At 37.0% G+C, this 24581-nt stretch overlaps 1 protein-coding gene across 1 annotated transcript in view; it reads left to right on the top strand.

Moving 5' to 3' along the window:
* The first annotated feature begins 2867 nt into the window (after window positions 1–2867).
* The window catches only part of ZC3H13 (zinc finger CCCH-type containing 13), a 162818-nt gene continuing 141104 nt past the window's right edge, over window positions 2868–24581 (top strand). The window contains exons 1-3 of the mRNA XM_042781909.1: window positions 2868–2984; window positions 3285–3394; window positions 8268–8379. Coding sequence (XP_042637843.1) covers window positions 2868–2984; window positions 3285–3394; window positions 8268–8379 — 339 coding nt within the window. The remainder of the gene's footprint in view (window positions 2985–3284; window positions 3395–8267; window positions 8380–24581) is intronic.

The following is a 24581-nucleotide window of genomic DNA, read 5'->3' on the forward strand; positions in this document are numbered from 1 at the left end:
ATTAATGGGTAAGGATTACAGTATATATCCAAATACTAAAATTTGTGGTTACTTAAAATGGAGCTTTAAATATTAGGTTTTCTAACTATTATTAGGCAACTTGTGACACATTCATTTCTTCTTGAATCCTGCTCAAATATAAATGATAGAAGAATGTTTTTCTCAGTTAACCAAAGTTCTACATTTTCTAGAAGATCTTTTTCTCAGTTCATCTCTTGGCTTTCAGGTCTTTATGTTCAATAAATAAATGGGCTTATGACATTTTACCAGCTCTTCTGTAATAAGTATACATGTGGGGTGAGAATGATGTGCAGAAATGTTAAATCAAAGGTTATTTTATAATACTAATTTCAGTATGTAGGGTAGGCTGTATAGCTCCTTACTTGGAGAACAGTTGATACATAAGTGATTTTATGTTAAGCAACTGTTCATTTATGTTACACTCTATACTAAGTGCAGTGCTGAAGGCATTTACTGCTAACCAGCCACTCCACGAGAGGAAGATGAGTCAGTCTACTTCTGTAAAGATTTACTACTTGCTGCCTTGGAAACCCAGTGTGGGTCTCTGTGAGTCAGAATTGACTTGATGGCAGTGGGTTTGGTAATTACTTTAATGTTATTTTCTAACTTCTTTGAATTCTAAAAATTAATTACTATTGCATTAAAACGATGATTACATTTTAAGGAATAAAAAGAATATAAATTGTGCTGGCTTAAAACTGCCATATTACATCATTTTCCCCCCTCTTTTTGATGTATCATTTTGTTCATTTGTCAAATGTATCTGTATTCTTGGATCATTTAAAAATGTAACCTAAAAAGAAATATATGCATTGTTTATATATTTTTTTAAAAATTTTGATCTATAAACTGATTTGTAAGTGGCATATCTTGAAGTCAAATAGAAGAACATTTGTGATCTTTATAGAGAGCATTCTACATGAAATGGAGCTTTTACTTCCTTAACTGCCATGGTTCATTGTACTAACTTTTGACTACAACTAAGGCTTTAACTATTATTTTAGATTATATATAGTGTTACACAGTTGGGTATTTTTTCTTTACCTTAGTCAATTTCTGCCTACATCCCATTGTAGTGTACTCTCTAGGTTTATTTTGATCTGTGGCAATCTTGTTTTTTGATACACAATTGTCCTTTGGTATCTACACAGAGGGTTTGTTCAGGACCTTATGGGTACCAAAATCTGCAGATGCTCAAGTCCCTTATATAAAATGACCTAATGTTTGCATATAACTTAGGTATATCCTCCTGTATACTTTAAATCATCTCTAGATTACTTATAATATTAATACAGTATAAGTGCTATGTAAATAGTATTTTATGTTCCTTCTTAGCCTTTGACGGATTGCTTTGGCCACTTAATTGCTCCTTCACTCCTCCACCGCCCCGTATTTTTGATCCATGGTGAATGCAGAACCCTCAGATACAGAAGACAGACTGTGTTTTACTTCCCACTGAAAAAGAAACCCACTGCCATCAAGTTGATTCTGACTCATAACGACCCCCATTGGGTTTCGAAGCCTTTACGGAATTAGATTGCCCCCATCTTTCTGTGGAGTGACTGGTGGTTTTGAACCACCAACCTTCTAGTTAGCAGTCAAATGCCTAGGGTACTACACTACCAGAGCTACTTGTATTTTACTTACTCTTTAGATATTTATACTGATTTTCTTGTCATTATTTTGCTAAAGTAGACTGCTTCTTAGCATCTTTGATTTTTTATCAGTGTAGTACAGACTACAGAAACACCTTGACATTTTCTAGTGTACAGTCTGATTCTGAAAGGAAGTAATTTTATTAATATCGAGAATGATTTTTTTCTCTATTACTGGAAAATAAATATCCTTGATTAAATAGCATTTCTTTGACTTCTGTAAGATAAAGAAAATATTTAAATAGCATTCATTTTCTCCGAAGTTGAGTTTTGGACATAACTAATGTTACTTAAACTCTGTAGGTCATCCTTTCTACAGTCAGAATAATCCCACCTGATTTTATTTTCCCCCTTTTTAAATGTTTTGACATACACACTTTTGTAGTTAATTGGTTTGTGGAGATTGGTAGCGTAACTTTTCCTTAAGGATCCTAAAACCAGTGCTAAACCCACTGCCCTTTAGTTGATTCCAACTCATAGTGACCCTATGGGACAGAGTAGAACCTGCCTTATTGGGTTTCCTAGGCTGAAATATTTATGGAAGTAGACCGTCATATCTTTCTTCTGCTGAATGGCTCATGGTTTGGCATTACCAAGCTTTTGGTTAGCGGCCTAGTGCTTTAATCACTGCCCCCAGGATTCCTTACTAAGGATTGTTGTTGTTGTTGTTGTTATGTGCCGTCTAGTCGGCCCCGACTCATAGCGACCCCTCCTTGGGTTTCCGAGGCAGTATCACTACGGAAGTAGGATTGCCCAACCTTCCTTCCGAGGAGTGGCTGGTGGGTTTGAACCGCCAGCCTTCTGGTTAGCAGTCAAGTGCTTTAGCCACTATGCTACCAGAGCTCCTTTACTAAGGATAGAGTTAATAAATTGTAGAAGCAACTTTGCTAAATTATTTCTGAACTATGTGTTTTATAGTGTGTTTTCTGAGGTTGAATGTATTATGAAAACTTTACTATGTAAGTAAAATCTTACTCATTCGCTCTGCAGAAAAGGTAAAATTTTAGCCAACAGATTTCAAAAGTGTTATAAATTCACTAAAAGCATACTGTAAAATAAGACTTCTATTTATGACATCTCCTTTGTCTTTTAACTTTATAGTATAATTTATTGTAAGTTACAGGCTCAGTTATTCAAAACTGAAGAATTTTACAATTTTACCTTTCTCTGTTTTTGTTAAAGCACTTCAAAATGTCAAAAATTAGAAGGAAAGTCACAGTGGAAAATACCAAGACCATATCTGATAGTACATCCCGAAGACCCAGTGTATTTGAAAGGCTTGGACCCAGCACTGGTAGTACAGCAGAGGTGAGTTGTTGCTAGTACAGCCACAGGAGTTCGCTTGGAGATTGATCTTTGAAATACTGATTTGTGTCATGAAAGGGGACAAGTTGCTTTTATTGCATAATTATTCATCAGAAAATTAAAAATATGTATATATTTTTACAAAGGAGTGAAAGGGTTTATGGGGTTTTATTTTCTTCCGATGGTTTGTTTTGTAATGTATTGTGGTTTAGCTGGAATTTTAGTAGCATATTTTACTTTTGTCCCACTAGTTTTTTTTTCCCTCAGAAATACGAAATTTACATAGTAATATCTGTCTCTTAGACACAGTGTCGTAATTGGCTGAAGACTGGCAACTGCCTCTATGGAAACACATGCAGATTTGTACATGGTCCTTCACCCCGTGGTAAAGGCTATAGCAGCAATTATAGAAGGTAAATTGAGAACTTTGATTTTGAGTTGTTCACATATGATCACTTTTGTAATTTACCTAGTATAAAAATATACAAATATGCAGCCATATATTTTATCAGATTTTCTACTTTGGTGGTTAATCTTATTAATAATTTAAGATGGGCAAGATCTTTTTAGTTATTAATTTCAAATTTAATAAAATGCTTGCTTTATAATCAACTTATTTGCCCACTATTTACTTGTGTTGATGATAGATTTTTTTAGAATATGTATGGCTTTTTCTTTTTATAATAATGTATTAAATTGCTGCTTAAGATGGCAGAATTCCATGGCACCAGTAGCATCATTAGAACTGAATTTATTTTTAGTGAGGAGAGACTACTTTAAAATCTTAATATGTTAACATTTAAATAGAGTATAATTTTGGCTTTTTAAGATGTTCTAAATTCAAATCGTAGTGACAAGGAAGATCTAACACAAACTCCATAGGCTAAAATGCATTTGTCAGATACCTTATCCCATGTGTAAAGTAGATGAAATATGTATTTTTATATGATTAATGTATCACCTATTTAGAACATCATTTTGCCTAGAATAAAGGCTGTGTAAATTAAACATTGAAGACCTTTTCTTTCTTTCATTTCCCTTATTATGATTTAGTTATGGTGTAATACTCAAGGCAGACATTTTTTACTTGTTAAGCTAAACTGTTTGGTTTTAAGAAGACATCAGGAGATAATTTTTAAGATCTCAGGGCAGTAGTTTTAGTTCATCCAACTGTAATGGCTTCAGGAAGTCTGGAGACCATGAGAATTTGAAGTTTTTTTCCATATTTCTCCCTTTTTGATCATGATTCTTCTATAGAATCTTTGGTCAAAATGTTTGGTGATGGTAACTGGGTACCGTCGCCTTTTGGTTTCATAGCAAAGGAGGAAGTTGTGGAGGCAACACGTTTCATATCCTCCTCCTGTTCCTGATATCCCTTCTTTTTTTTTTTTAATTGTGATTTGGGTGAAGATTTATAAAGCAAATTCACTTTCCGTACAGCAGTTCCCATATACTTTGTCTCATGACATTGACCACAGTTTACCACAATGCAACAGCTCCCCTCCCACTTCCTCCCCATAATTACCTCTTCCCCGTGCCCATCCCACCATGGACTCCTGCCCCCTTAGCTGTCTCCCTGTACATAAGCAGCCCTTCTTTCTCCCATGATTGTTCTCTTCAAGGAGAGTATCTACTTGAGGTAAATCTTCAACTCATATGCTTGCCTTTTGTTTGGCTGGAAACTGCAGGTGTGAGTTCAATTCCAGACTTGAAGGGCATTTAGGAGCCATAGTCGCAGTGGTTCCACCCAGGTTCTATCAGACTGCAAACCTGGTCCCCCCCCCCTTTTTTTTCCAAATGATTTTGAGTTTTGTTCCACATTGTTCTCCCTCTCTATCAAGGATCTCCTACATAGATCCCCTTCCAAGTGGATGACAGTGGTAGCCGGGCACCATGTAGTTCTTCTCGTCTCATAGTCGCTAATACCCCTTCTTGCTGTCTTGCTTCAGATGAATAGAGACTAATTGTTGTGCCTTGGATGGCTGTTTGCAAGGTTTTAAGATCCAAGCACTATGCAGTGAACTGGATGGCAGAATAGAAGCACTAAACGTGTAGTTAGGCCAATTAACTGGGATGTCCCATGAAACCATGACCCTAAACTTCTAAACCAAGAAACCTAATCCCATGAGCAGTCTCAGCAACTACTCTTATTTTGTCATTGTTGTAAATTCATCTGTCATACAACTTTTGGCAATTCAACTTTTTATAGTTGTAAACATCAATTAAAATAAGCAACTTTGCAGCCATACCTTTAATCATTGTGATATTACCATCACTGTTAACCCCCTTTTGCCTCTCTCTCCCATCCCTGGTAACCACTGATGAACTTTGTTCTCTTTGCATTTGCTGTTTCTTTTCTCTTTATATAACTGAGGTCATGGAATATTTTTCCTTTTGTGGTTGACTTATTTGACTCAGCATAATGTCTCCAATGGGAGCTCTGGTAGCATAGTGGCTAAGGCACTTGACTGCTAACCAGAAGGCTGGCGGTTCAAACCTACCAGCCACTCCTCGGAAGGAAGGTTGGGCAATCTACTTCCATAGTGATAGTGCCTCGGAAACCCAAGGAGGGGTCTCTATGAGTCGGGTCCGACTCCATGGCACATAACAACAACAACAACATCTCTAAGTTCTGTCTGTATTGTAGCATATATTAAGACTTTATTTTTCCTACTGGCTGAGGAGTGTTTTTACCTTTTGGCAGTTGTCAGTAGGGCTGCACTGAACGTCAGTGTACAAGTCTATTTGAATCTCTGATTTAAAGTCTTTTGAGTATATATCTAGGAGTTGAATGGCTAGGTCATATGGTAGTTCAATTTTTAGTTTCCTAAGGAACCACTACACTGTTTTCCATAATGGCTGTACCATTTTGCATTCCTACCAGCAATGGATAAGGGTTCCATTTTCCCCATATCCTTTCCAACACTTATTTCTGTTTTTTTTTTTTTTATTTTTATCTTCTTGTTGTTATATGCCGTCAAGTCAGCCTCAACTCATAGCAACCCCTCCTTGGGTTGCCAAGGCTGTATCGCTACGGAAGTAGATTGCCCATCCTTCCTTCCGAGGAGTGGCTGGTGGGTGTGAACCGCCAGCCTGCCAGTCTTCCGGTTAGCAGTCAAGTGCCTTAGGCACTATGCTACCAGAGCCTTAGCCATCCTAAAAACCAACTGCCATCGAGTTGATTCCTACCCATAATAACTCTATAGGACAAAGTAGAACTTTCACAGAGGGTTTCCAAGGCTATAAATATTTATGAAGGCAAACTGCCTCATCTTTCTTCCACGGAGCAGCTGGTGGGTTCAAATCACTGACCTTTTGGTTAACAGCTCAGTGTTTTAACCACAGTGCCATGAAAGCTTCTTAGTCATCCTAGTGGATGTGTAATGGTATCTCATTGTGGTTTTGATTTGCCTCTGTCTGATGGCTAATGATGCTGAGCTTCCTTTCATGTGTCTGGTGGTCATTTGTATGTCCTATTTGGTGAAATGTCTGTTCATATTCTTTGTCTGTTTTATGATTGGGTTATTTGTCGTCTTTGTTGTTGTTATATTGTTAAGTTTTGTGTGTGTATGTATGTGTATAAGTATATATATATATGTATGTGTGTGTGTGTGTGTATATATGTGTGTGTGTGTGTGTGTGTATATATATATAGTTAAATTCTTGTCAGATATATGGTTTCTGAAAATATTCTCCCAGTCAGTAGCTTGTCTTTCTACTTTTTGGTAAAGTCTTTTGATGAAAAAAATTTTTCATTTTTATAAGGTACCATTTATTTAGTTTGTCTTTGCCGCTGTACTTTTGTTTTTATATTGTAATCGATTGTTGAAAGCTAGGCCCCACAGTGTTGCCCCTACTTGTTCTTCTAAGAATTTTATGGTTTTACTTTGAACATTTAGGTCCTTAATCCATTTAGAATTTATTTTTGTGGGAAGCGTGGGTTCTGTTTCACTTTTCTGAAGGTAGAATTCCAGTTTCCCCAGCATAATTTATTGAAGAGATTCTTCTTTCCCTGTTGAATGGATTTAACACACTTGTGAAAAATCAGTTGACCATAGATGTAGGTATAGGGTTTATTTCTGGACTCTCAGTTTATTTCATTGATCTTTTTGTCTATTGTTATACCAGTACCAAGATGTTTTGATTACTCTAGCTGTATAGTATGTTGTAAAATTAGTAAGTGTGAGTTCTCCTACGTTGTTCCTCATTTTCCACATTGGTGTAGTTAATTAGGAGCTCTTACCATTTCATATAAAGTTGAGGATTATTTTTTCTCTAGGGATGTTCTTTAAAGGCATTTTGTTTTCCACCCCTTCTTTGTTTGTTCCACTTAATGATATGAAAATAAACTAATTAAACAGCCATATGCTGTATAATTCCCAGTATAAATTATGAAACTTTACCATTGTTACTCATAGCAGTCCTGTAGGACAGAACAGAGTTGCCTCAGGGTTTCCAAGGATACAGTCTTTACTGAAGCCGACTGCCACATCTTTCTCCTGTGAAGCAGCTGGTGGGTTCAAATTGTTGACCTTGTGGTTGGCAGATAAGCTCTTAACCACTTCCTCACCAGGGCTTCTTCTAATAAACATGAAAATAAACTAATTGAATTGCCACGTACTATATAATTCCCAGTATAAATTGTGAAATGTTACCTTTTTTAATATAAATGCATGTTTTCCAGCAGTTTAAAAAATTGCCCAGAATATAATTGTTCTAAAATCTTGATTTGAATTCCTAAACTGTTTTTTATTCTGAAATAACTTCAAATTTAAGAAAAAACTTGATGAGTACAAAAAAAATCTTATGTTTGCTTTGATACGTAAGATGTCTGAAATATTTTCTCAGTAGTTGATGTGTCCAGCCACATATATGTGTAGATTATAATGTTGGAATTCTTAGATGTATCTTCCTATCTTTTACTTGTAAATACAGCTAATATATCTGATTAATAAGAAAATGTATCAAGCTGTTAATTATAGACCTTTCTCTCAATTGAGATATAATTTATTATTCATATCACCAGTACCTGCCACCTTGTGGAATTTTATATGTATGCATTTTGATTGATAATGTAGAGAAAACTTAGTAAGTATTGCTTAGATATTTTCTATATTAATAATTAAGCTGAAAGAAATTATTTTTCTGAACTTAAAAGAGAGCCATGGACAGTTACAAAAAATGTATTGAAATTAATGAGATTGTTTCTGTAAATATCTTCCTATAAAATATTACATGAATGTAGATTTTTGTTGTTTTATTTTGTTTTTGATTTTTGGTTCAAAGATCACCAGAAAGACCTACAGGCGATCTTAGAGAAAGAATGAAGAACAAGCGCCAAGATGTGGACACTGACTCCCAGAAGCGAAATACAGAGGAGTCATCGTCACCTGTTAGGGTAGGAATGCATTTCCCCAAAGTTAAATTCAGTAGTGCTTTATTATTTATGTTACATTTTAAAGATTACTTTGTATGCTGAATATACGATATATATGCAATATGGCATTATAGTCCATGTGGTTAATGTAATATAGGAGAAAAATTTTTCTGGAAAAACTCATAATTCTCTAAATTATACTATATACTATACTATTCTTTTTATGAGACACTATTCAGAAGTGAGTCTGTTTGGGACTCACCATACCTTGGTATGACCTCATTAACATAACAAAAGAAACACACTGTTTTCAAGCATGGTCATACAGGAATTAGGGCTTCCATATTTCTTTGTGGCGAACACAATTCAGTCTGTAACAAAACCTTTAAAATATGTTTTACTGTCTGGTAGGTCTAAAACCCTCTCCCTCCTGTTCCTTTTGTGTTTTTTTCTGACTATTCTTGGCTTTTTTTTTTTCCTTGCCTAATGAATATTATAATTACCATGTCTAACTCCAGAATAAAACCTGATGGTGATTTTCAAGTTAAGAAGAATTGACCGCTTTATGCTGATGTCTTTCTGGTATGCATACTAACATGGTATGCATTTTCATTTGTTCAAGTCTGTTGTTGTATCATTTAACGCTTTTCATTTTTTCAGCTTAAGAAAGTATCCATCAGTTCCTAATTTAATTTTTTATGAATTAGGTAATTGAATTTTGACAATTTAACTTTTTCTTTATGTATGTGGTTGTTGTATTAGTTTTTCTCTTAGCTATATTAGTATGAGGGAGTTCTGGTAGCATAGTGCTTAAGGCACTTGACTGCTAACCAGAAGGCTGATGGTTCAAACCAACCAGCCACTCCTCGGAAGGAAGGTTGGGCAATCTACTTCTGTAGCGGTACTGCCTCGGAAACCCAAGGAGGGTCGTTATGAGTCAGGTCTGACTCGACAGCACATAACAACAACAGGAACAACAATATTAATATGATAGGTTATCTTAATGGATTTCCTAAAACCAAACCACCATCTGTTGTTTGCATTCCTAGACTAAACCGCCTTGCTCACAATATTTGATTTTTTTTTTTTCTTTTTGGTAAAAATGTATGCACCAAAACATATACTACTTCAACAATTTTTAAAAAAATTTTTATTGTGATTTGGGTGAAAGTTTACAGAGTAAATTCATTTTCCATACAGCAGTTCATACACATTTTGTCTCATGACATTGACAGCAATTGCCCACAATGTAGCAGCTTTCTTCCCACTTCCTCCCTGTAGTTATCTCTTCCCCATGCTCTTCCCTCACATGCACTCCCACCCCATGCACCATGTCCCTGTGCAAACACTTCCCTTCTGTTCTCCGACGATTTATCGCTTTAAGGAGTCTTATCTACCTCATGTAAATAGTCACTCCATATGCCTGTCTTTTGTTTGGCTGGGAGCCACAGGAATGTTTTAATTCCAGACTTGTAGGGTCGCTAGAGGCCATGGTCTGAGGGGTCTTACTAGGCTCTATCAGATAGGCATACCTGGTCTTTTTATTTATGATTTTGAGTCTCACCTCAAAAATTTCTACATGTAGGTTGCTAAAATGGCGTCTCTCCTGTAGCATACACACTAGTTCCTTCTAGCATCTTAGTACTGGAAAATCTAGGTGCAGCAGTTTGAAATGGGGATTCTGTTGCTCTGAACAGCTCATTAAATCAGAGTACACCGAACTCGGGGGAGTAGGATTAGAAAGGAGAAACAGGCAGTGCAGTTCTATGGAGGGGAAAAAAAAAGGTGAATCTACTCTGCGGAGCGCTGACTGGCAGGCGAGAAAGGGCATCGGCGGGCTCCCTGGGACAGTGGAGAGAATGCACTGCACCAGAGAACCTGCAGCCACTCCATGGATCTACCTTCAGCATCTGCTTTTATCAGTAAACTTGGAACTGCTGAGATGAAGCACAGACCCCTCTGGCTCTGGGTGCTGCTGAAGTGGGAACAGAGAGAGTAAAGCCACAAGTGGGCAGGCTCTGGGATGAACTCCCTTTGCCGATTGGTGTACTTATCGTTGGTCAGCATTTTGGCATGGGGGTGCCTGGAGAGTGGGGTTTTTGTGGCTGTCTGAACCTGGTGGAAAGTGGTGGCCTCCTAAGAATGGGAGTCTTTTCTGAACTTGAGCTGCGGGCCTGTCAGTAACAGTATAACATCATCATTAGCAGCTCATTTAAAGCCCTAGAAATGGCTCCTGGCACCTTGGGGTTTTTTTTTCCTTTTTTTTCCCTCTCTGTTCTTCTCCTTTCTCCATCTCTCCCCTACCTCATCCAGTAGAAAAACCACATGAAGCCACCATAACACCTGCCAGCTCAAATCCTAAACTTTCATTATGACAGAGACTTGCTTCCACATTCCACACAGTGATTCCATCATCAGAAAACAGCAGAGCAACCCAGCACACCTGAATTAATAGCCAAAAAATAAAGTACACCAGTTCCACCTTTTCAAAATATTACACATAAAACCAAGACAAAACAAATCAATACATAGCTAACAGTTAAAGACAACTTCAAAATGTCTAGGAAACAGCAGGCAACCTCAAATCAAACACCAGCAACAATTAAAAAAAAAAAAACAACAGGATAAGACAATAAATGTAAAATCCCAATAAATAAATAAATAAATTAATTAATTAATAAGTCCCATTACACATAGAGGAAGAGGAGGCAATAGAATGATCCAAGAAAGAATTTAGAAGGTATGTTTATAGAACTCTACAAGAGCTTAAGGAAACCCCAAACAGAAGCAAGGAGAACACAGACAGTACCCTGGAAGAACTTAGGAAATCCATTCAAGAACAAAATAACAAGATTAATATACAATCAGAACTCATACAAGAACAGCAGGTAGAAATCCAGAAGATGAATATCAAAATTACAGAATTGTACAATACAGTGGAAGCACAAAAGAATAGGCTAGAACTGGCTGAAGAACGCATTTCCCAACTACAAGACAAATCCCTTGACACCATCCTGTATGAAGAAAAATAAGGACAAAGGTTTAAGAGAAATGAAGGAAACCTAAGATTTATATGGGATGACAAGAAAACAAACAACGTACGCCTCACTGGAATTCCAGAACAGAGAGAGGCAAAAAAAAAAAAAAAAAAAAAAAACCACTGAGAAAATTGTGGAGGACCTACTAACAGAAAACTTCTTCCATATTCTGAAGGAAGAAAGGATATTTGCCCAGGAAGCTCCAAGAACCCCATAAAGGATAGATTCCAAGAGAAAAACACTGAGGCATGTCATAAGGAAATTCTGCAAAACCAAAGACAAAGAAAGAATCTTATGAGCTGCCAGGGACTAAAGAAATACTACTTACAATAAACAAACAGGCTGAGCTCTGATTACTCAACAGTAACCATGCAGACAAGAAGTCAATGGGATGACATATATTAAACACTGAAGGAAAAGAACTTCTAACCAAGAATCCAATATCCAGCCAAATTGTCCATCAAGTATTAGGGAGAAATCAAGACATTCTCAGACAAACAGAAATTAAGGGATTTTGTGAAAACCAGACCAACTCTACAAGAAATACTTAAGGAAGTCCTTCCAATAGAGAACCCACAACAGAGAACAGCACAATCAGGACACATAACATCAGTACTAAAACCAAATTCCAAATACACACTCAAAATAGACCATAAAACATTGTACACTAAAAATCAAGTAAGCCAATCTGCACATGACAACTAACCAAATAGAGGGAATAAAAGTTCAGGTTACAAACTTCAAAATGGAGATGAAAACAGAACAATGTCCTCATAGAACAGACTGGTCCAAAAATATAGAAACAAGAATTCACTCCAAGGTAACCACAGAGAAAATTAACAATCCCCGTAAGCAAATCCAAGGAAGGAAAACATGGGTTTAGTAAGCACAAAACTAACAATAAAGAAGAAAAGAGAGGAAACACTTGACAAGAAAACGAACTCAGCTCAGAAAAGTATATGGACCAAGGAAACTCCAGCAACATGCCAAAAAGCACAATTGAATGACAGCACTCAATTCCTACCTATCACTAATTACACTCAACGTGAATGGACTAAATGCACCAATCAAGAGAAAGAGAGCGGCAGACTGGATAACAAAAGAAGACCCATCAAAATGCTGTCTATAAGAGACCCACCTTAGCCACAAAGATAAAAACAAATTAGGAGTTAAAGGATGGAAAAAAATATACCAAGGCAATGGTAACCAAAATAGAGCAGGAGTTGCAATATTAATTTCTGATAAAATAGACTTTAAGGTGTAAAACAACATAAGAGACAAAGAAGGCCACTATATGAAAGGGTAAATTGACCAAGAAGATATTATGATAATATCTATGCCACTGTTGAAAGTGCTCCAAAATACTTGAAGCAAATATTAATTGAATTAAAAGGGACAATAGACAACTCTACAATAGTAATAGGAGACTTTCATGTACCACTTTCAAGGAGGGTAGATCTACTAGAGAAAAAACAAAGATACAGAAGAACTCAACAACACAATCAACCAACTTGACCTCGTAGATGTGAAAAAGCTCATTCCATCCAGCAAAAGCACAATTCATATTCTTCTCCAGGGCATGTGGATCCTTCTCCAGAATAGATCATATGTTAGGACATAAAACAAGCCTCAATAAATTCAAAAACATTGAAATACTACAAAGCATCTTCTCAGACCACAGTGTTATAAAATTAGATTTAATAATAGGAAGATTGAGGAAAAAACATCAAACGTGGAAGTTGAACAATACACTGCTCAGAAACTACTGGGTAATAGAATAAAAAGTGAAATAAAAAAATTCCTAGAAATAAACAAGAATGAAGATACATCATACCAAAACCTATGGGACACAACAAAAGCAGTACTCGGGGCAGTGTATAGCAATAAATGCATACATTGAAAAAGAGGAAAGAAACTGTGGTGTAGTAAGTTACTTAGTGTGGCTTTTCTAGCCATTAGTCTTTGTAAACTCTGGTGGAATCTGCTGCGAGCAACTGAGGAGCTCCTGATTGTAAAAGTTACCTACCTGGTATATTTCTGTTGGGTGCCACACAGAGCAGTGTTCTGGGAGGTTCCTGCTCTCTTCTCAGGTGCTTAGAATTCTGATGCTATGATTGGTTAGTTTGGCCACTCTGCCAGGCTCAAAAGGAGGCCTAGAGGCAGAAGAACTCTCTCTCTCTCTCTGACTGCTGGTTGAAGAAGATGTGCTGCTGAAAGAGACACACCCTCCTGAAAGAGACATGTGCTGCTTGGAAAGAGATGCAAGAGACATGCATTGCTGAGTGAGACACAGGACACCCACTGCTGGGAGAGGACTATGAGAGACTATTGGGTGGGAGACACCAGACTGAGACAGACTAGGCATTTTTCCTGAACTTGAATTGTAGCCTGGTGCTTCCCTAATAAACCCCATAATTTGTGAGTTCTGTGTGGCCACTCCAGTGAATTATTGAGCACAGGAGAGAGGTAGTGGGTGCTTTGGGAGGAATGGTTGGTGTAAGGCTGGAGGGAAGCAGCATGTCTGGCCTTCCAGGAATAGGCCTTGGGTTACTGGTAGTGACTCTGTCATCTTCCTCTTGTGGGGTTAGAGGAGGTCAGGAGATGTGGCCTCCTTGCCCTTTTAGCAGAAACAAAATCAACACTCTAACACAACAACTAGAAAAAGGACAACAAAAGAATCTTACAGTATCTGGAAGTAAGGAAATAATAAAGATCAGAGCAGAAATAAATGAAACAAACAAACAAAAAAAAATAGGGAAAATCAACAAAACAAAAAGGTGGTTTTTGAAAAGGTTAACAAAATTGACAAATCATTGACAAATCTAACAAAAGAAATAAAACAGAAGATGCAGATTACAAGAATAGTAAATGAAAAGTGTGTCATCCCCAAAGAACCAACTGAAATAAAAAAGATACTGACAGAATATTATGAAAAAATATACTCCAACAGATTTGAGAACCTAGAAGAGACGGACAAGTTTCTGGAATCATAAGACCTACTTAAACCACCCCACTCAGACAGAGTATTTGAACAGACCATAACAAAAGAAGAAATATGGCTTCACTGGAGAATTTTACCAAATGTTCAAGGAAGAGTTGGCACCTATACTACTCAAGCTAGTGCAGAACATAGATGAAGATGGAATACTCTCAAACTCATTTTATTAAGCAAGCATTACACTAATACCAAAACGAGGGAAAGACACTACTAAAAAGGAAAACTACAGACCAATATTCCTCATGAACATAGATGCAAAACTCTTCAACAAATTCCTAGCCAACAGAATCTAACAGCATATCAAAAAATAATAACATCCTGAACAAGTGTGATTCATAGCAGGTATGCAAGGATGGTTCAACATCAGAAAAACAATCAATGTAATCCACCCCATAAATGCACCAAAAGAAGGGAGCCATATGATTATATCAATTGATGCAAAAAAGGCATTTGATAAAATCCAACCCATTCCTGTTCAGAACTCTCAGCAAAATAGAGATAGAAGGGAAATTTCTCAACACAATAAAGGGCATATATGCGAAGCCAACATCATTATTAATGAAGACTCAAGGCATTCCCCTTACGAGTGGGAACCAGACAGGGATGCCCTCTATCACCACTTCCATTTAACATTTTATTGGAATTCCTGGCCAGGGCAATAAGGCAAGAAAGAGAAATAAAAGGCATACCAGTTGGCAAAGAGGAAGTAAAACTATCTCTGTCTGCGGATGAAATGATCCTGTACATAGAAAACCCAAGAGACTCAACCAAAAAACTACTGGAACTAATAGAGAGGTTGAGCAAAGGGGCAGGATACAACGTCAACAAACAAAAATCAGTTGGATTCTTTTACACCAACAAAGTTGTTGTTATGTGCCATTGAGTCGGACCCAGCTCATATCAACCCCTCCTTGGGTTTTCGAGGTGGTATCTATGGAAGAAGATTGCCTAACCTTCCTTCCAAGGAGTGGCTGGTGGGTTTGAACCATCAGTCTTCTGGTTAGCAGTCAAGTGCCTTACATACTATGCTACCAGAGCTCTTACACCAATAAAGAGTCCTCTGAAAAAGAAATAAGGGAAATAATACCATTCACAATAGGTACCAAAAAGATAAAATATCAAGGAATAAACCTCACCAGAGACACAAAAGACCTATACAAAGTAAACTGTAAACTACTACTACAGGAGACAACAAGGGCTCTACATCAATGGAAGAACATGCCTTGTTCATGGATAGGAAGACTGAATATTGTGAAAATGTCAATATTACCTGAAGCAATCTACACTTTTAATGTAATCCCAATCCAGATACCAACACAGGTTTTTTTTTTTTTTTTTATTTTATTTTGATTTGGGTGAAGATTTACAGAGTAAATTCACTTTTCATACAGCAGTTCACATATACTTTGTCTCATGTCATTGACCAAAATTTACAATGCAACAGCTCCCCTCCCACTTCCTCCCCATAGTTACCTCTTCCCAGCTAACACAGTTTTTTAAGGACATGGAAAAACTAATAACTAACTTCATATGGAAAGGCAAGAGACCTCAGATAAGCAGAGCACTTCTGAAGAAGAAAAACAAAGTGGGAGGTCTCGTACTCCTGGATCTTAAACCCTACTATACAGCCACAGCAGTTAAAACAGCGTGGTATCAGTACCATGATTGACAGATAGACTAGTGGAACAGAATCGAAAGACCAGAAATAGACCCATCCACCTATGGACACCTGATCTTTGACAAAGGTCCAAAACCCACTAAATGGGGAAGGGACAGCCTCTTTAACAAATGGTACTGGGAAAACTGGATATCCTTTTGCAGAAAAATGAAACAAGACCCATACCTCACCCCATACACAAAAACTAAACTCAAATTTTATCAAATACTTAAATGTAAAACCCAAAACTATTAAAATTCATCAAAGATAAAATAGGGGCAAATCTAGGAGCCCTAATTTATGGCATAAATAGACTATCAAGCATAACCCAGAATGCACAGGAGGTTGAAGAGATGCCAGATGACTGGGACCTTTTAAAAATTAAATTCTTACGTGCATCAAAAGACTTTGTCAAAAGGGTAAAAAGAGAATGTACAGATTGGGAGAAAATATTTACCTATGACATATCTGATAAAGGACTTATCTCCAAAATCTATAGGAAACTTCAACACCTCAGCACCAAAAAGACAAACAACCCATTTCAAAAATGGGCAGAAGACATAAACAGACAATTTCACTGAAGATGATTTGTTGGTTGCCAACAAATGCGTGAAGAATTGCTTGTGGTCTGTAGTCATTAGAGAGATGCAAAGCAAAACAGTGATGAGATATCATCTCCAGCAATAATAGCAAAGTTCAACAGGACAGAAAATAACAGATGCTGGCGTGGTTGCGGAGAGATTGGAACTCTTGTGCACTGCTCATGGGATTGTAAACGGTATGGCGTTTCCTTAAAAAATTGAAAATAGAAATACCATTTGACCCAGCAATTCCATTACTAGGAATATATCCTGAAGAAGTGAGAGGCAGGACATGAACAGACACATACACGCCTGTGTTCATTGCCGCACAATTGTTATAGCAAAGAGATGGAAACAGCCTAAACACCCATCAACGGATGAATGGAACACCAAATTATGGTACATTCACACAATAAAATACTGTGCTACATTAAAGAACAGTGAGTGATATGTGAATTATCTCACAACATGGATGAGCCTCGATGACATTATGCTGAGTAAAGTAAGTCATTTTCAGAAGGACAAATACTGATTAAGCCCATTACTATAAAGACAAAGAAGGGTTTGCTTAAGAAAGGGAGCTCACTTTGTAGGTTACTAGAGTGGGAAGGGAGGAGAGGGATTAATTTCTAGCTAGTTGGAGGCCATATGCTGAGGAGGGTAAGGGGAGGGATGGTGTAGAAAGAGTCTGTGACCACCATGATAACATTAGAAAAAGGGAGGACACCGAATTGTGCACGTAAGATATAGATGACAGATGCTAATACCAACCAGTATATCCACAATACTGCATTACCATTAACACCAAACACCAGGCTACAGATAAACACATAAACATATGAGAACATCAAATATGGGTTAGTGAACAGGATTATATTCTAGAGCAAGAATAGATTCAGCTGAGGCTAATCTTGCACAGATACCAATGATACAAAATACTTGCAATCCTTACAGAAACAACAGAAGAGAGATAACCCTTACTGATAGCACGATACTGTGGCAAAGAGATCCAGTGGCTCTACTGTCTCAGGAACATAGTACTGGGGGACACCAGACTCAGTTGGCACAACAATATACATAAAAATCTTGTTCCTCGTCCTACAATGGGGAGTAGCGACTGGGGTCTTATTTTATTTTTTTTTTGTGGGATGTCTTTTTTTTTTTTTTTTTAATTGTGATTTAGTTGAAGATTTACAGAGCAAATTCACTTTCCATACAGCAGTTCACACATACTTTGTCTCATGACACTGACCACAGTTTACAACAATGCAACAGCTCCCCTCCCACTACCTCCCCATAGTTACCTCTTCCCAGTGTCCATCCCTCCATGGACTCCTGCCCCCTAAGCTGTCTCCCTGTGCATAGAGAGCCCTTCTTTCTCAATGACTGTTCTCTCCAAGGAGTGTAGCTACCTCAGGTAAATGTTCAACTCATATGCCTGTCTTCTGTTTGTCTGGAAACCACAGATGTGGGTTCAATTCCAGACCTGAAGGGCAGCTAGGGGCCATTGTCTCAGTGGTTCCACCAGGCTCTATCAGACCAGCAAACCTGGTTCCCCCCTTTTTTTTCTCTCCAAATGATTTTGAGTTTGTTCCACATTATTCTCCCTCTCTATCAAGGATCTGCTACATAGATCCCCTTCCAAGTGGATGTCATTGGTAGCTGGGCACTATCTAGTTCTTCTGGTCTCATAGTCATATAGGCTGCAGATCGGATGGTGTACCATTCGCCAGGACTAATTGTTTCCATGGATTTTGGTTTTCTTCATTCTTCTTTGCTCTGGACGAGGAGAGACCCATCTTTGCATCTAGATGGCAGATTCAGGAAGCAATGAGATGTTATTGAGAAATAGATTAAGAAAAAAAAAAGGACCATAAAGACAGGTTTCACTAATTTTCTGACTAGAGATGCTACCCTGTTATTGTTGCTAGGTGCATTTGAGTTGGCCCTGACTCACGGTGACACTCTGCATGACAGAATGAAGCACTACCCGCTCCTGCACTGTCCTCACAATCCTTGCTATGCTTGAGCCCATTGTTGCAGCCACTGTGTCAATCTAACTTGTTGAGTGTCTTCCCCTTTGTCACTGAGCCTCTACTCTTCCAAGCATAATACCCTTCTCCAGGGAATGGTCCCTTCTGACAATATGACCAAAGTAGGTGAGACAAAGTCTGGCCATTCTCATTTCAAAGAAGCATACGGCTATGCCTATCTCCGGGATAATTTAGATGATCGAGAACCATCCACAAATAGTTAATCACCGCAGTTGACAAAATATCAACATTGTTTAACTCTTCATCACTGACGTAAATTTTTATGGTTTGTGTGATGTTTTTCATATGTATGTATGTATGTATGTATTAAAATGTATCTGTAAGTTTATATGTAATGTTTCCAACCCCTGAACACAAAGATTAAGTTTATAAAGATACTGATACTAAAAAGTAATAATAATGGAAAGAAAGAAATATTTGACTTACATCAGAAATACCTTTAGACATTCATTGGAACAGAGTTCCATTGTAAGTTGGGGAGTACCTGTAGCATATTTTGTTTGTCTGTTAATCTGTTGATGGTCATTTTGGTTGTTTTCATCTTTGGGTTATTGTGGATAGTGTTGTAATGAACATTGGTATACATAGGTCTGTACATGTCACTGACTTTAGGTTCTTTGGGTTTATACCTAAGTGAAATTGCAGGGTCATATGATAGTTCTGAGGAGACTTGCTGCCACAGGCTGCTAACAGAAAGGTCGAGGTTTGAACCTACCAGCCACTCCTTGGGAGAAAGATGTAGTGGTCTGCTTCTGTAAAGATTACAGCCTTGGAAACCCTGCTCTGTCCTATAGGATTGCTGTGAATTAGAATCAACTCAACAGCAATGGGTTTTGTTTGGATAATGGTTCTAGGAGCCTTGATAGTGCAGTGTTTAAGTGCTCTCAGCTGCTTAGTGAAAAGTTGGTGTTTGGAAGCTACTAGCTACTCCTTAGGCGCTCTGGTAGCATAGTGCCTAAGGCACTTGACTGCTAACCAGAAGGCTGGCGTTTCAAACCCACCAGCCACTCCTTGGAAGGAAGGTTGGACAGTCTACTTCCATAGTGATACTGCCTTGGAAACCCAACAGGGGTCACTATGAGTCGCATCTGACTTGATGGCAAATAACAACAACAGCTACTCTTTGGGAGAAAAGGACTTGGAGATCTGCTCCTATAAAGATTACAGATTAGGAAACTCTATGGGGCGGTTCTAGTTTGTCATATAGGGTTGCTATGAGTTGGAATCATCTCTTGACACTTAGTAACAATAACAGGCAATTCTATTTTTAATTTTTTGTTGAACCACAACACTGTTTTCCACAATGGCTATGCCATTTTGCATTGCTGTCAGCAGTGGCTAAGGATTTCCGTATCCCCCCATCCTCACCAACATCTGTTATATGCTTTTTTTTTTTTTTTTTTTAAATCTTAGCCGTCCTACTAGGAGTGAAATGGTATCTCATTGTGATTTTCATTTGCACCTCTCTGATGGCTAAAGACATTGAGTATCTTTTTACGTGTTTGTTGGCCATTTGGATATTCTTGGTGAAAGGTCTACCCAAGTCCTTTGCCGAGTGTATGATTTTTTTCAATAGACTTTGGTTATTTGCATAACTTTGTATGTCTTTTTTTTTTTTTGCTTTTTTAAATAGTATAATTTTTGTCAGATTCTGGAATAAATGTAAAAAACTTAGTTTCATTGAAGGCATTTGGAGGTTTTCATCACTGCCGCTGAGTTGAATCCAACTCATAGTGATCCGTCCTTGGGTTTCTGAGGTGGTATCTCTATGGAAGTAGACCAGTCTTTCTTGCGAGGAGTGGCTGGTGGGTTTGAACTTCCAGCCTTCTGGTTAGCAATCAAATACCTTAGGTACTACACAACCAGAGCTCCCTTAGTGTAATGTTTTAAATAGTATTACAATTTTCTGATCTATAAAAGTTTAATAAAACTTCCTTCTGAAACCAACTATGGCTGATACTGTTTTATGAGAGAATCCTTTAAATAAATTATTCTCTCTGTGAGAGTTAGTGTGTAAAAGACATTTGACTCCATTGAAGGCAGTTTTGCCAAACTTTATTTTTCTCAAAAGTTATTTTATGTAAGTTTTCAAATCGTTTTCATAGAGTTGTATAAAGAAATCTCATGTTTTTCTTCAGTTTTTTCTCTATTCTTACGGATTTTTTTACTTCGTCATTTCTGATTTTTAATATCTGTACTTTCTCTACCTCCCTCCTCCCTTTTTCAAATTAGCTTAGCTAGTGTTTTTTGTTTATTTTCAAGGAATCACCTCTTGAATTTATATATTCTTCCTTCTTTCTGTTTTCTAACAAACTTGTTTTTTCTTTATCAATTCCTTCTTTGTTTTACTATGTACTTTTTCTTGACTTGGTTGAGAATTTATTTACATTTTTATTTGTGTTACTATTTAATGTTATAAATTTCTCTCTTGTAACTGTTAGTTGAATCCTGTAGACATCACATGTCATGTTTTCTTTATCATTATTTTCTCAAAAATCTCTTATGAGCCAATAGTTATTTGATAGTATGTTTTAAATTTTCCAGGTTGTGAAGGCTGTTTTGTTTATTTGTTTTTAAATAACTTATACATTACTGCTTTGTTTTTGGTAATTCAAGAAGAGTTACAACCATATGTTAACAGATCACTGAGAGAAGTTAAAAGTGAATTCAGAAGAGGACATGAAATGATGGATACCATTGATGATTTCATTTGGATCTTGGCCAAAAGCAGAAAATACCAGAAAGATGTTTACCTGTTTATCAACTATGTGAAGACATTTCAAAACAAATTACAGATAATATTTCAAAGAATGGGAATTTCAGAAACTTAATTATGCTCACATGAATCAAGAGGCAGTGATATGAACAGGATGAGGTAATGCTGTGTGGCTCAAAATTGGAAAAAGTATGTGACAATGTTGTATCCTCCCACCTTTTTTACTTAATCTGTAAGCTGGATCATTAAGAAGAAGAACATGGCATCAGGATTGGAGGAAGACTTATTTAATATAACCTATCCTATGCAGATGAGAAAACCTTTCTTGCTGATGAAAGTAAAAAACTACTGCCTTCGGTATTGGTTATATCTGGTGTGAAGAAAAAGAAAACCCTCACAATTGGGCTGATAAAACAACATCATGATAAATGGTGAATGTTACGGATTGAATTTTTTCCCCTCAAAATATGTCCACTTGGCTAGGCCATGATTCTCAGTGCTATGCTTATGTAATTATCCTTCATTTTTGATTGATGTAATTATCCTGTGTGTTGTAAATCCTGAACTCTATGATGTTAATGAGGTGGGATTGGAGGCAATTATGTTAATAAGGCAGGGTAAAATCTACAGAATTAGACTGTATTTTGAGTCAGTCTCCTTTGTGATATAAAAGTGATAAAAAAGAAAAAAAATGAGGGGAGATCAGAGGGACCAGACTACCACCAAGGAAGAAGAGCCAGGAATAGAATAGTCCTTTAGACCCAGGAGTCCTGTTTTGAGAACCTCCTAGACCCAGAGGAAGATTGTTGCCAGAACACATGGAGATCTTCGAATGACACTGGGCCTATAAATGTGGAAAGGATTCAAGGACCTTCCCCCAGAGCTGTCAGAGAGAAAGCTTTCCTCTATAGCTAGGGCTCTGAATTTGGACTTCTAGTCTTCTAAACTGTGAGAGAATAAATTTCTGTTTGTTAAAGTCATCCACTTGTATTTTTTTCTGGTGGCATAGTGACTAAGGCATTTGACTGCTAACCAGAAGGCTGGCGGTTCAAAGCCACCAGCCACTCCTCGAAAGGAAGATTGGGCAGTCTACTTTTGTAGTGACATCACCTTGGAAACCCAAGGAGGGGTCACTAGGAATCGTATCAGAATCGACAGCAGGTTTTTTTCTTTTGGTTTAGATAAATAAGACAGTTATCTAAAAAGTTAAAAAAATGAAGTTACCAAGTAGTTATTTACATGGATAAGAATCAAAATCCATGGAAGCAACAGTCAAGATGGAGCAACATAACAAACTGGGCAATCTGCTGCAAAAGATATCTAATGATTCAAAACACAAAGATGTCACTTGGATCACTAAGGGTGTCTGACTAAAACCATGTTTTTTCAATCATGTGATACATATGGTGAAGTTGGATCATAAAAAAGGAAGGCAGAAGAATTGATGTTTTCAAATTTCAGTGTTGGTGAAGAATATTGATTATATTGTGGGCTGCTAAAAGCACGAAAAAATTAGTCTTAGAAGAAAGACAACCCCAGAGTGTTCCTTTGAAGCAAGGATGGAGAGACTTTGACTCACTTACTCTGAACATGTTATCAGGAAAGATTAATGGCTAGAAAAGGACATCATCTTTGATAAAGTAGAGGGCCAGTGAAAATGAGGAACAACAGCAACATTGTATTGGTGTTTTTTTTTTTTAATTTAACGAATTATTCTTTGTGGCTTATGATATAGTTATTTTTTCTGAATTTTTCATATGCTCTTGAAGTTTATTTTTTATTTTTGGTTTTTAGGTTCAATAAATATGTTTGAAACATTGATTGTTTTCTATATTCTTTTCTTTCTTTTTTTTTAAATTGTAGTATGGGTGAAAATGTACAGAGCTAATTAGTTTTCCACTTAGCAATTCACACACATTTTGTGACATTGATCGCAGTCCCCACAACGGAATGGCCCTTTTCCCTTTTCTTCCTTGTGTTTAGCATTTTCCTTCATACTTTTTTCCTATCCCTTCTTGCTTTCTGATCTTTACCCCTGGGCAAATGCTGCCCTTTTGCTCTTAATAGGGTTGATTATTCTAATGAGTGTGTACCTCTCTGGTGTTAATTGTTTATATTATACTTCTGTCTTTCCTTTCGCTAAAAGTTGAGACAGGAGGGTGAATGAATTCCATTCCAGGCTTGAAGGCTATCTAAGGGCCAATAGCCTTGGGAGTTCCACCAGTCTTTCAGACCAGTAAGCTTGTTTTTCTCCCATGATTTGAAATTTGTTCCCCATCTTTCTCTCACTCTATTCAGGACCTCCTATTATGATCCCTTTTAGACCTATCAGCAGTGATGGCCAGGTGCCATCTAGTTCTGCTGGTCTCAGGGTCGTGGAGGCTGGAGTTCGCATGATTCATTAGTCCTTTGGGCTAATTATTTCCTTACATTTTTAATTTTCTTCACTTTTTCTTTGCTGCAGGTGGGGAGAGACCAATAGTTGTACTTTACATAACCGCTTACAAGCTTTTATATGTCTTCCATATTCTAATGTCTTTGTCTACTTGATCTTTCTTTAACTGAGAATGATGTGTTAAAGTATCTTATTAATAGTCTATTTCTGTTTGTTTTTTCCTCCATTTCCTATATTTTCTACTCTTTGTTTCTGTGGTATTGGGTACGTAGATATATGATATTAATAACTTCTCATTTCATTATAATTTTTTAAATGTATTAGAAATGACTTGATTTTGGGTGTCTGAATTGTTTGTGAAGTTTGTAATATTATTTATTTATGACTCTTATTCTGAGACAAGATAATAAAAGTGCAGTTTTTTGTGACCAGTTCATAAAAAAAATCTCTTGATAATCATATTTGGGAATTTTTCTTCAGTATACTATAAGAGGAATAAACTACTGTTCCATAATTGTAGGCCTAAATTTTTCTACTGTCTATGTTTATATAAAACTGAAAGGATCTGAAGTTGTATATCAGTGAATAATTTTAACATGTTAGAGTACATCTATTTTAAAATCTGTACACTATCCTAAGCTATTGGTCCAAAAAAAAAACCAACTATTTTATTCAATCATTATTTAATCATAAGTGTCTCATTGAAAACGTTTGAAAACATTAAGGTTGTGATGGTAATATTTTTCAGTTGACAGTAGCTTTATTCAGTTGATAATAGTCGATA

Source organism: Orycteropus afer, unplaced genomic scaffold (genome assembly GCF_000298275.1).
Source record: "Orycteropus afer afer isolate SDZICR_OR568_19922 unplaced genomic scaffold, OryAfe1.0 scaffold00194, whole genome shotgun sequence".
Taxonomy (NCBI): Eukaryota; Metazoa; Chordata; class Mammalia; order Tubulidentata; family Orycteropodidae; genus Orycteropus; species Orycteropus afer.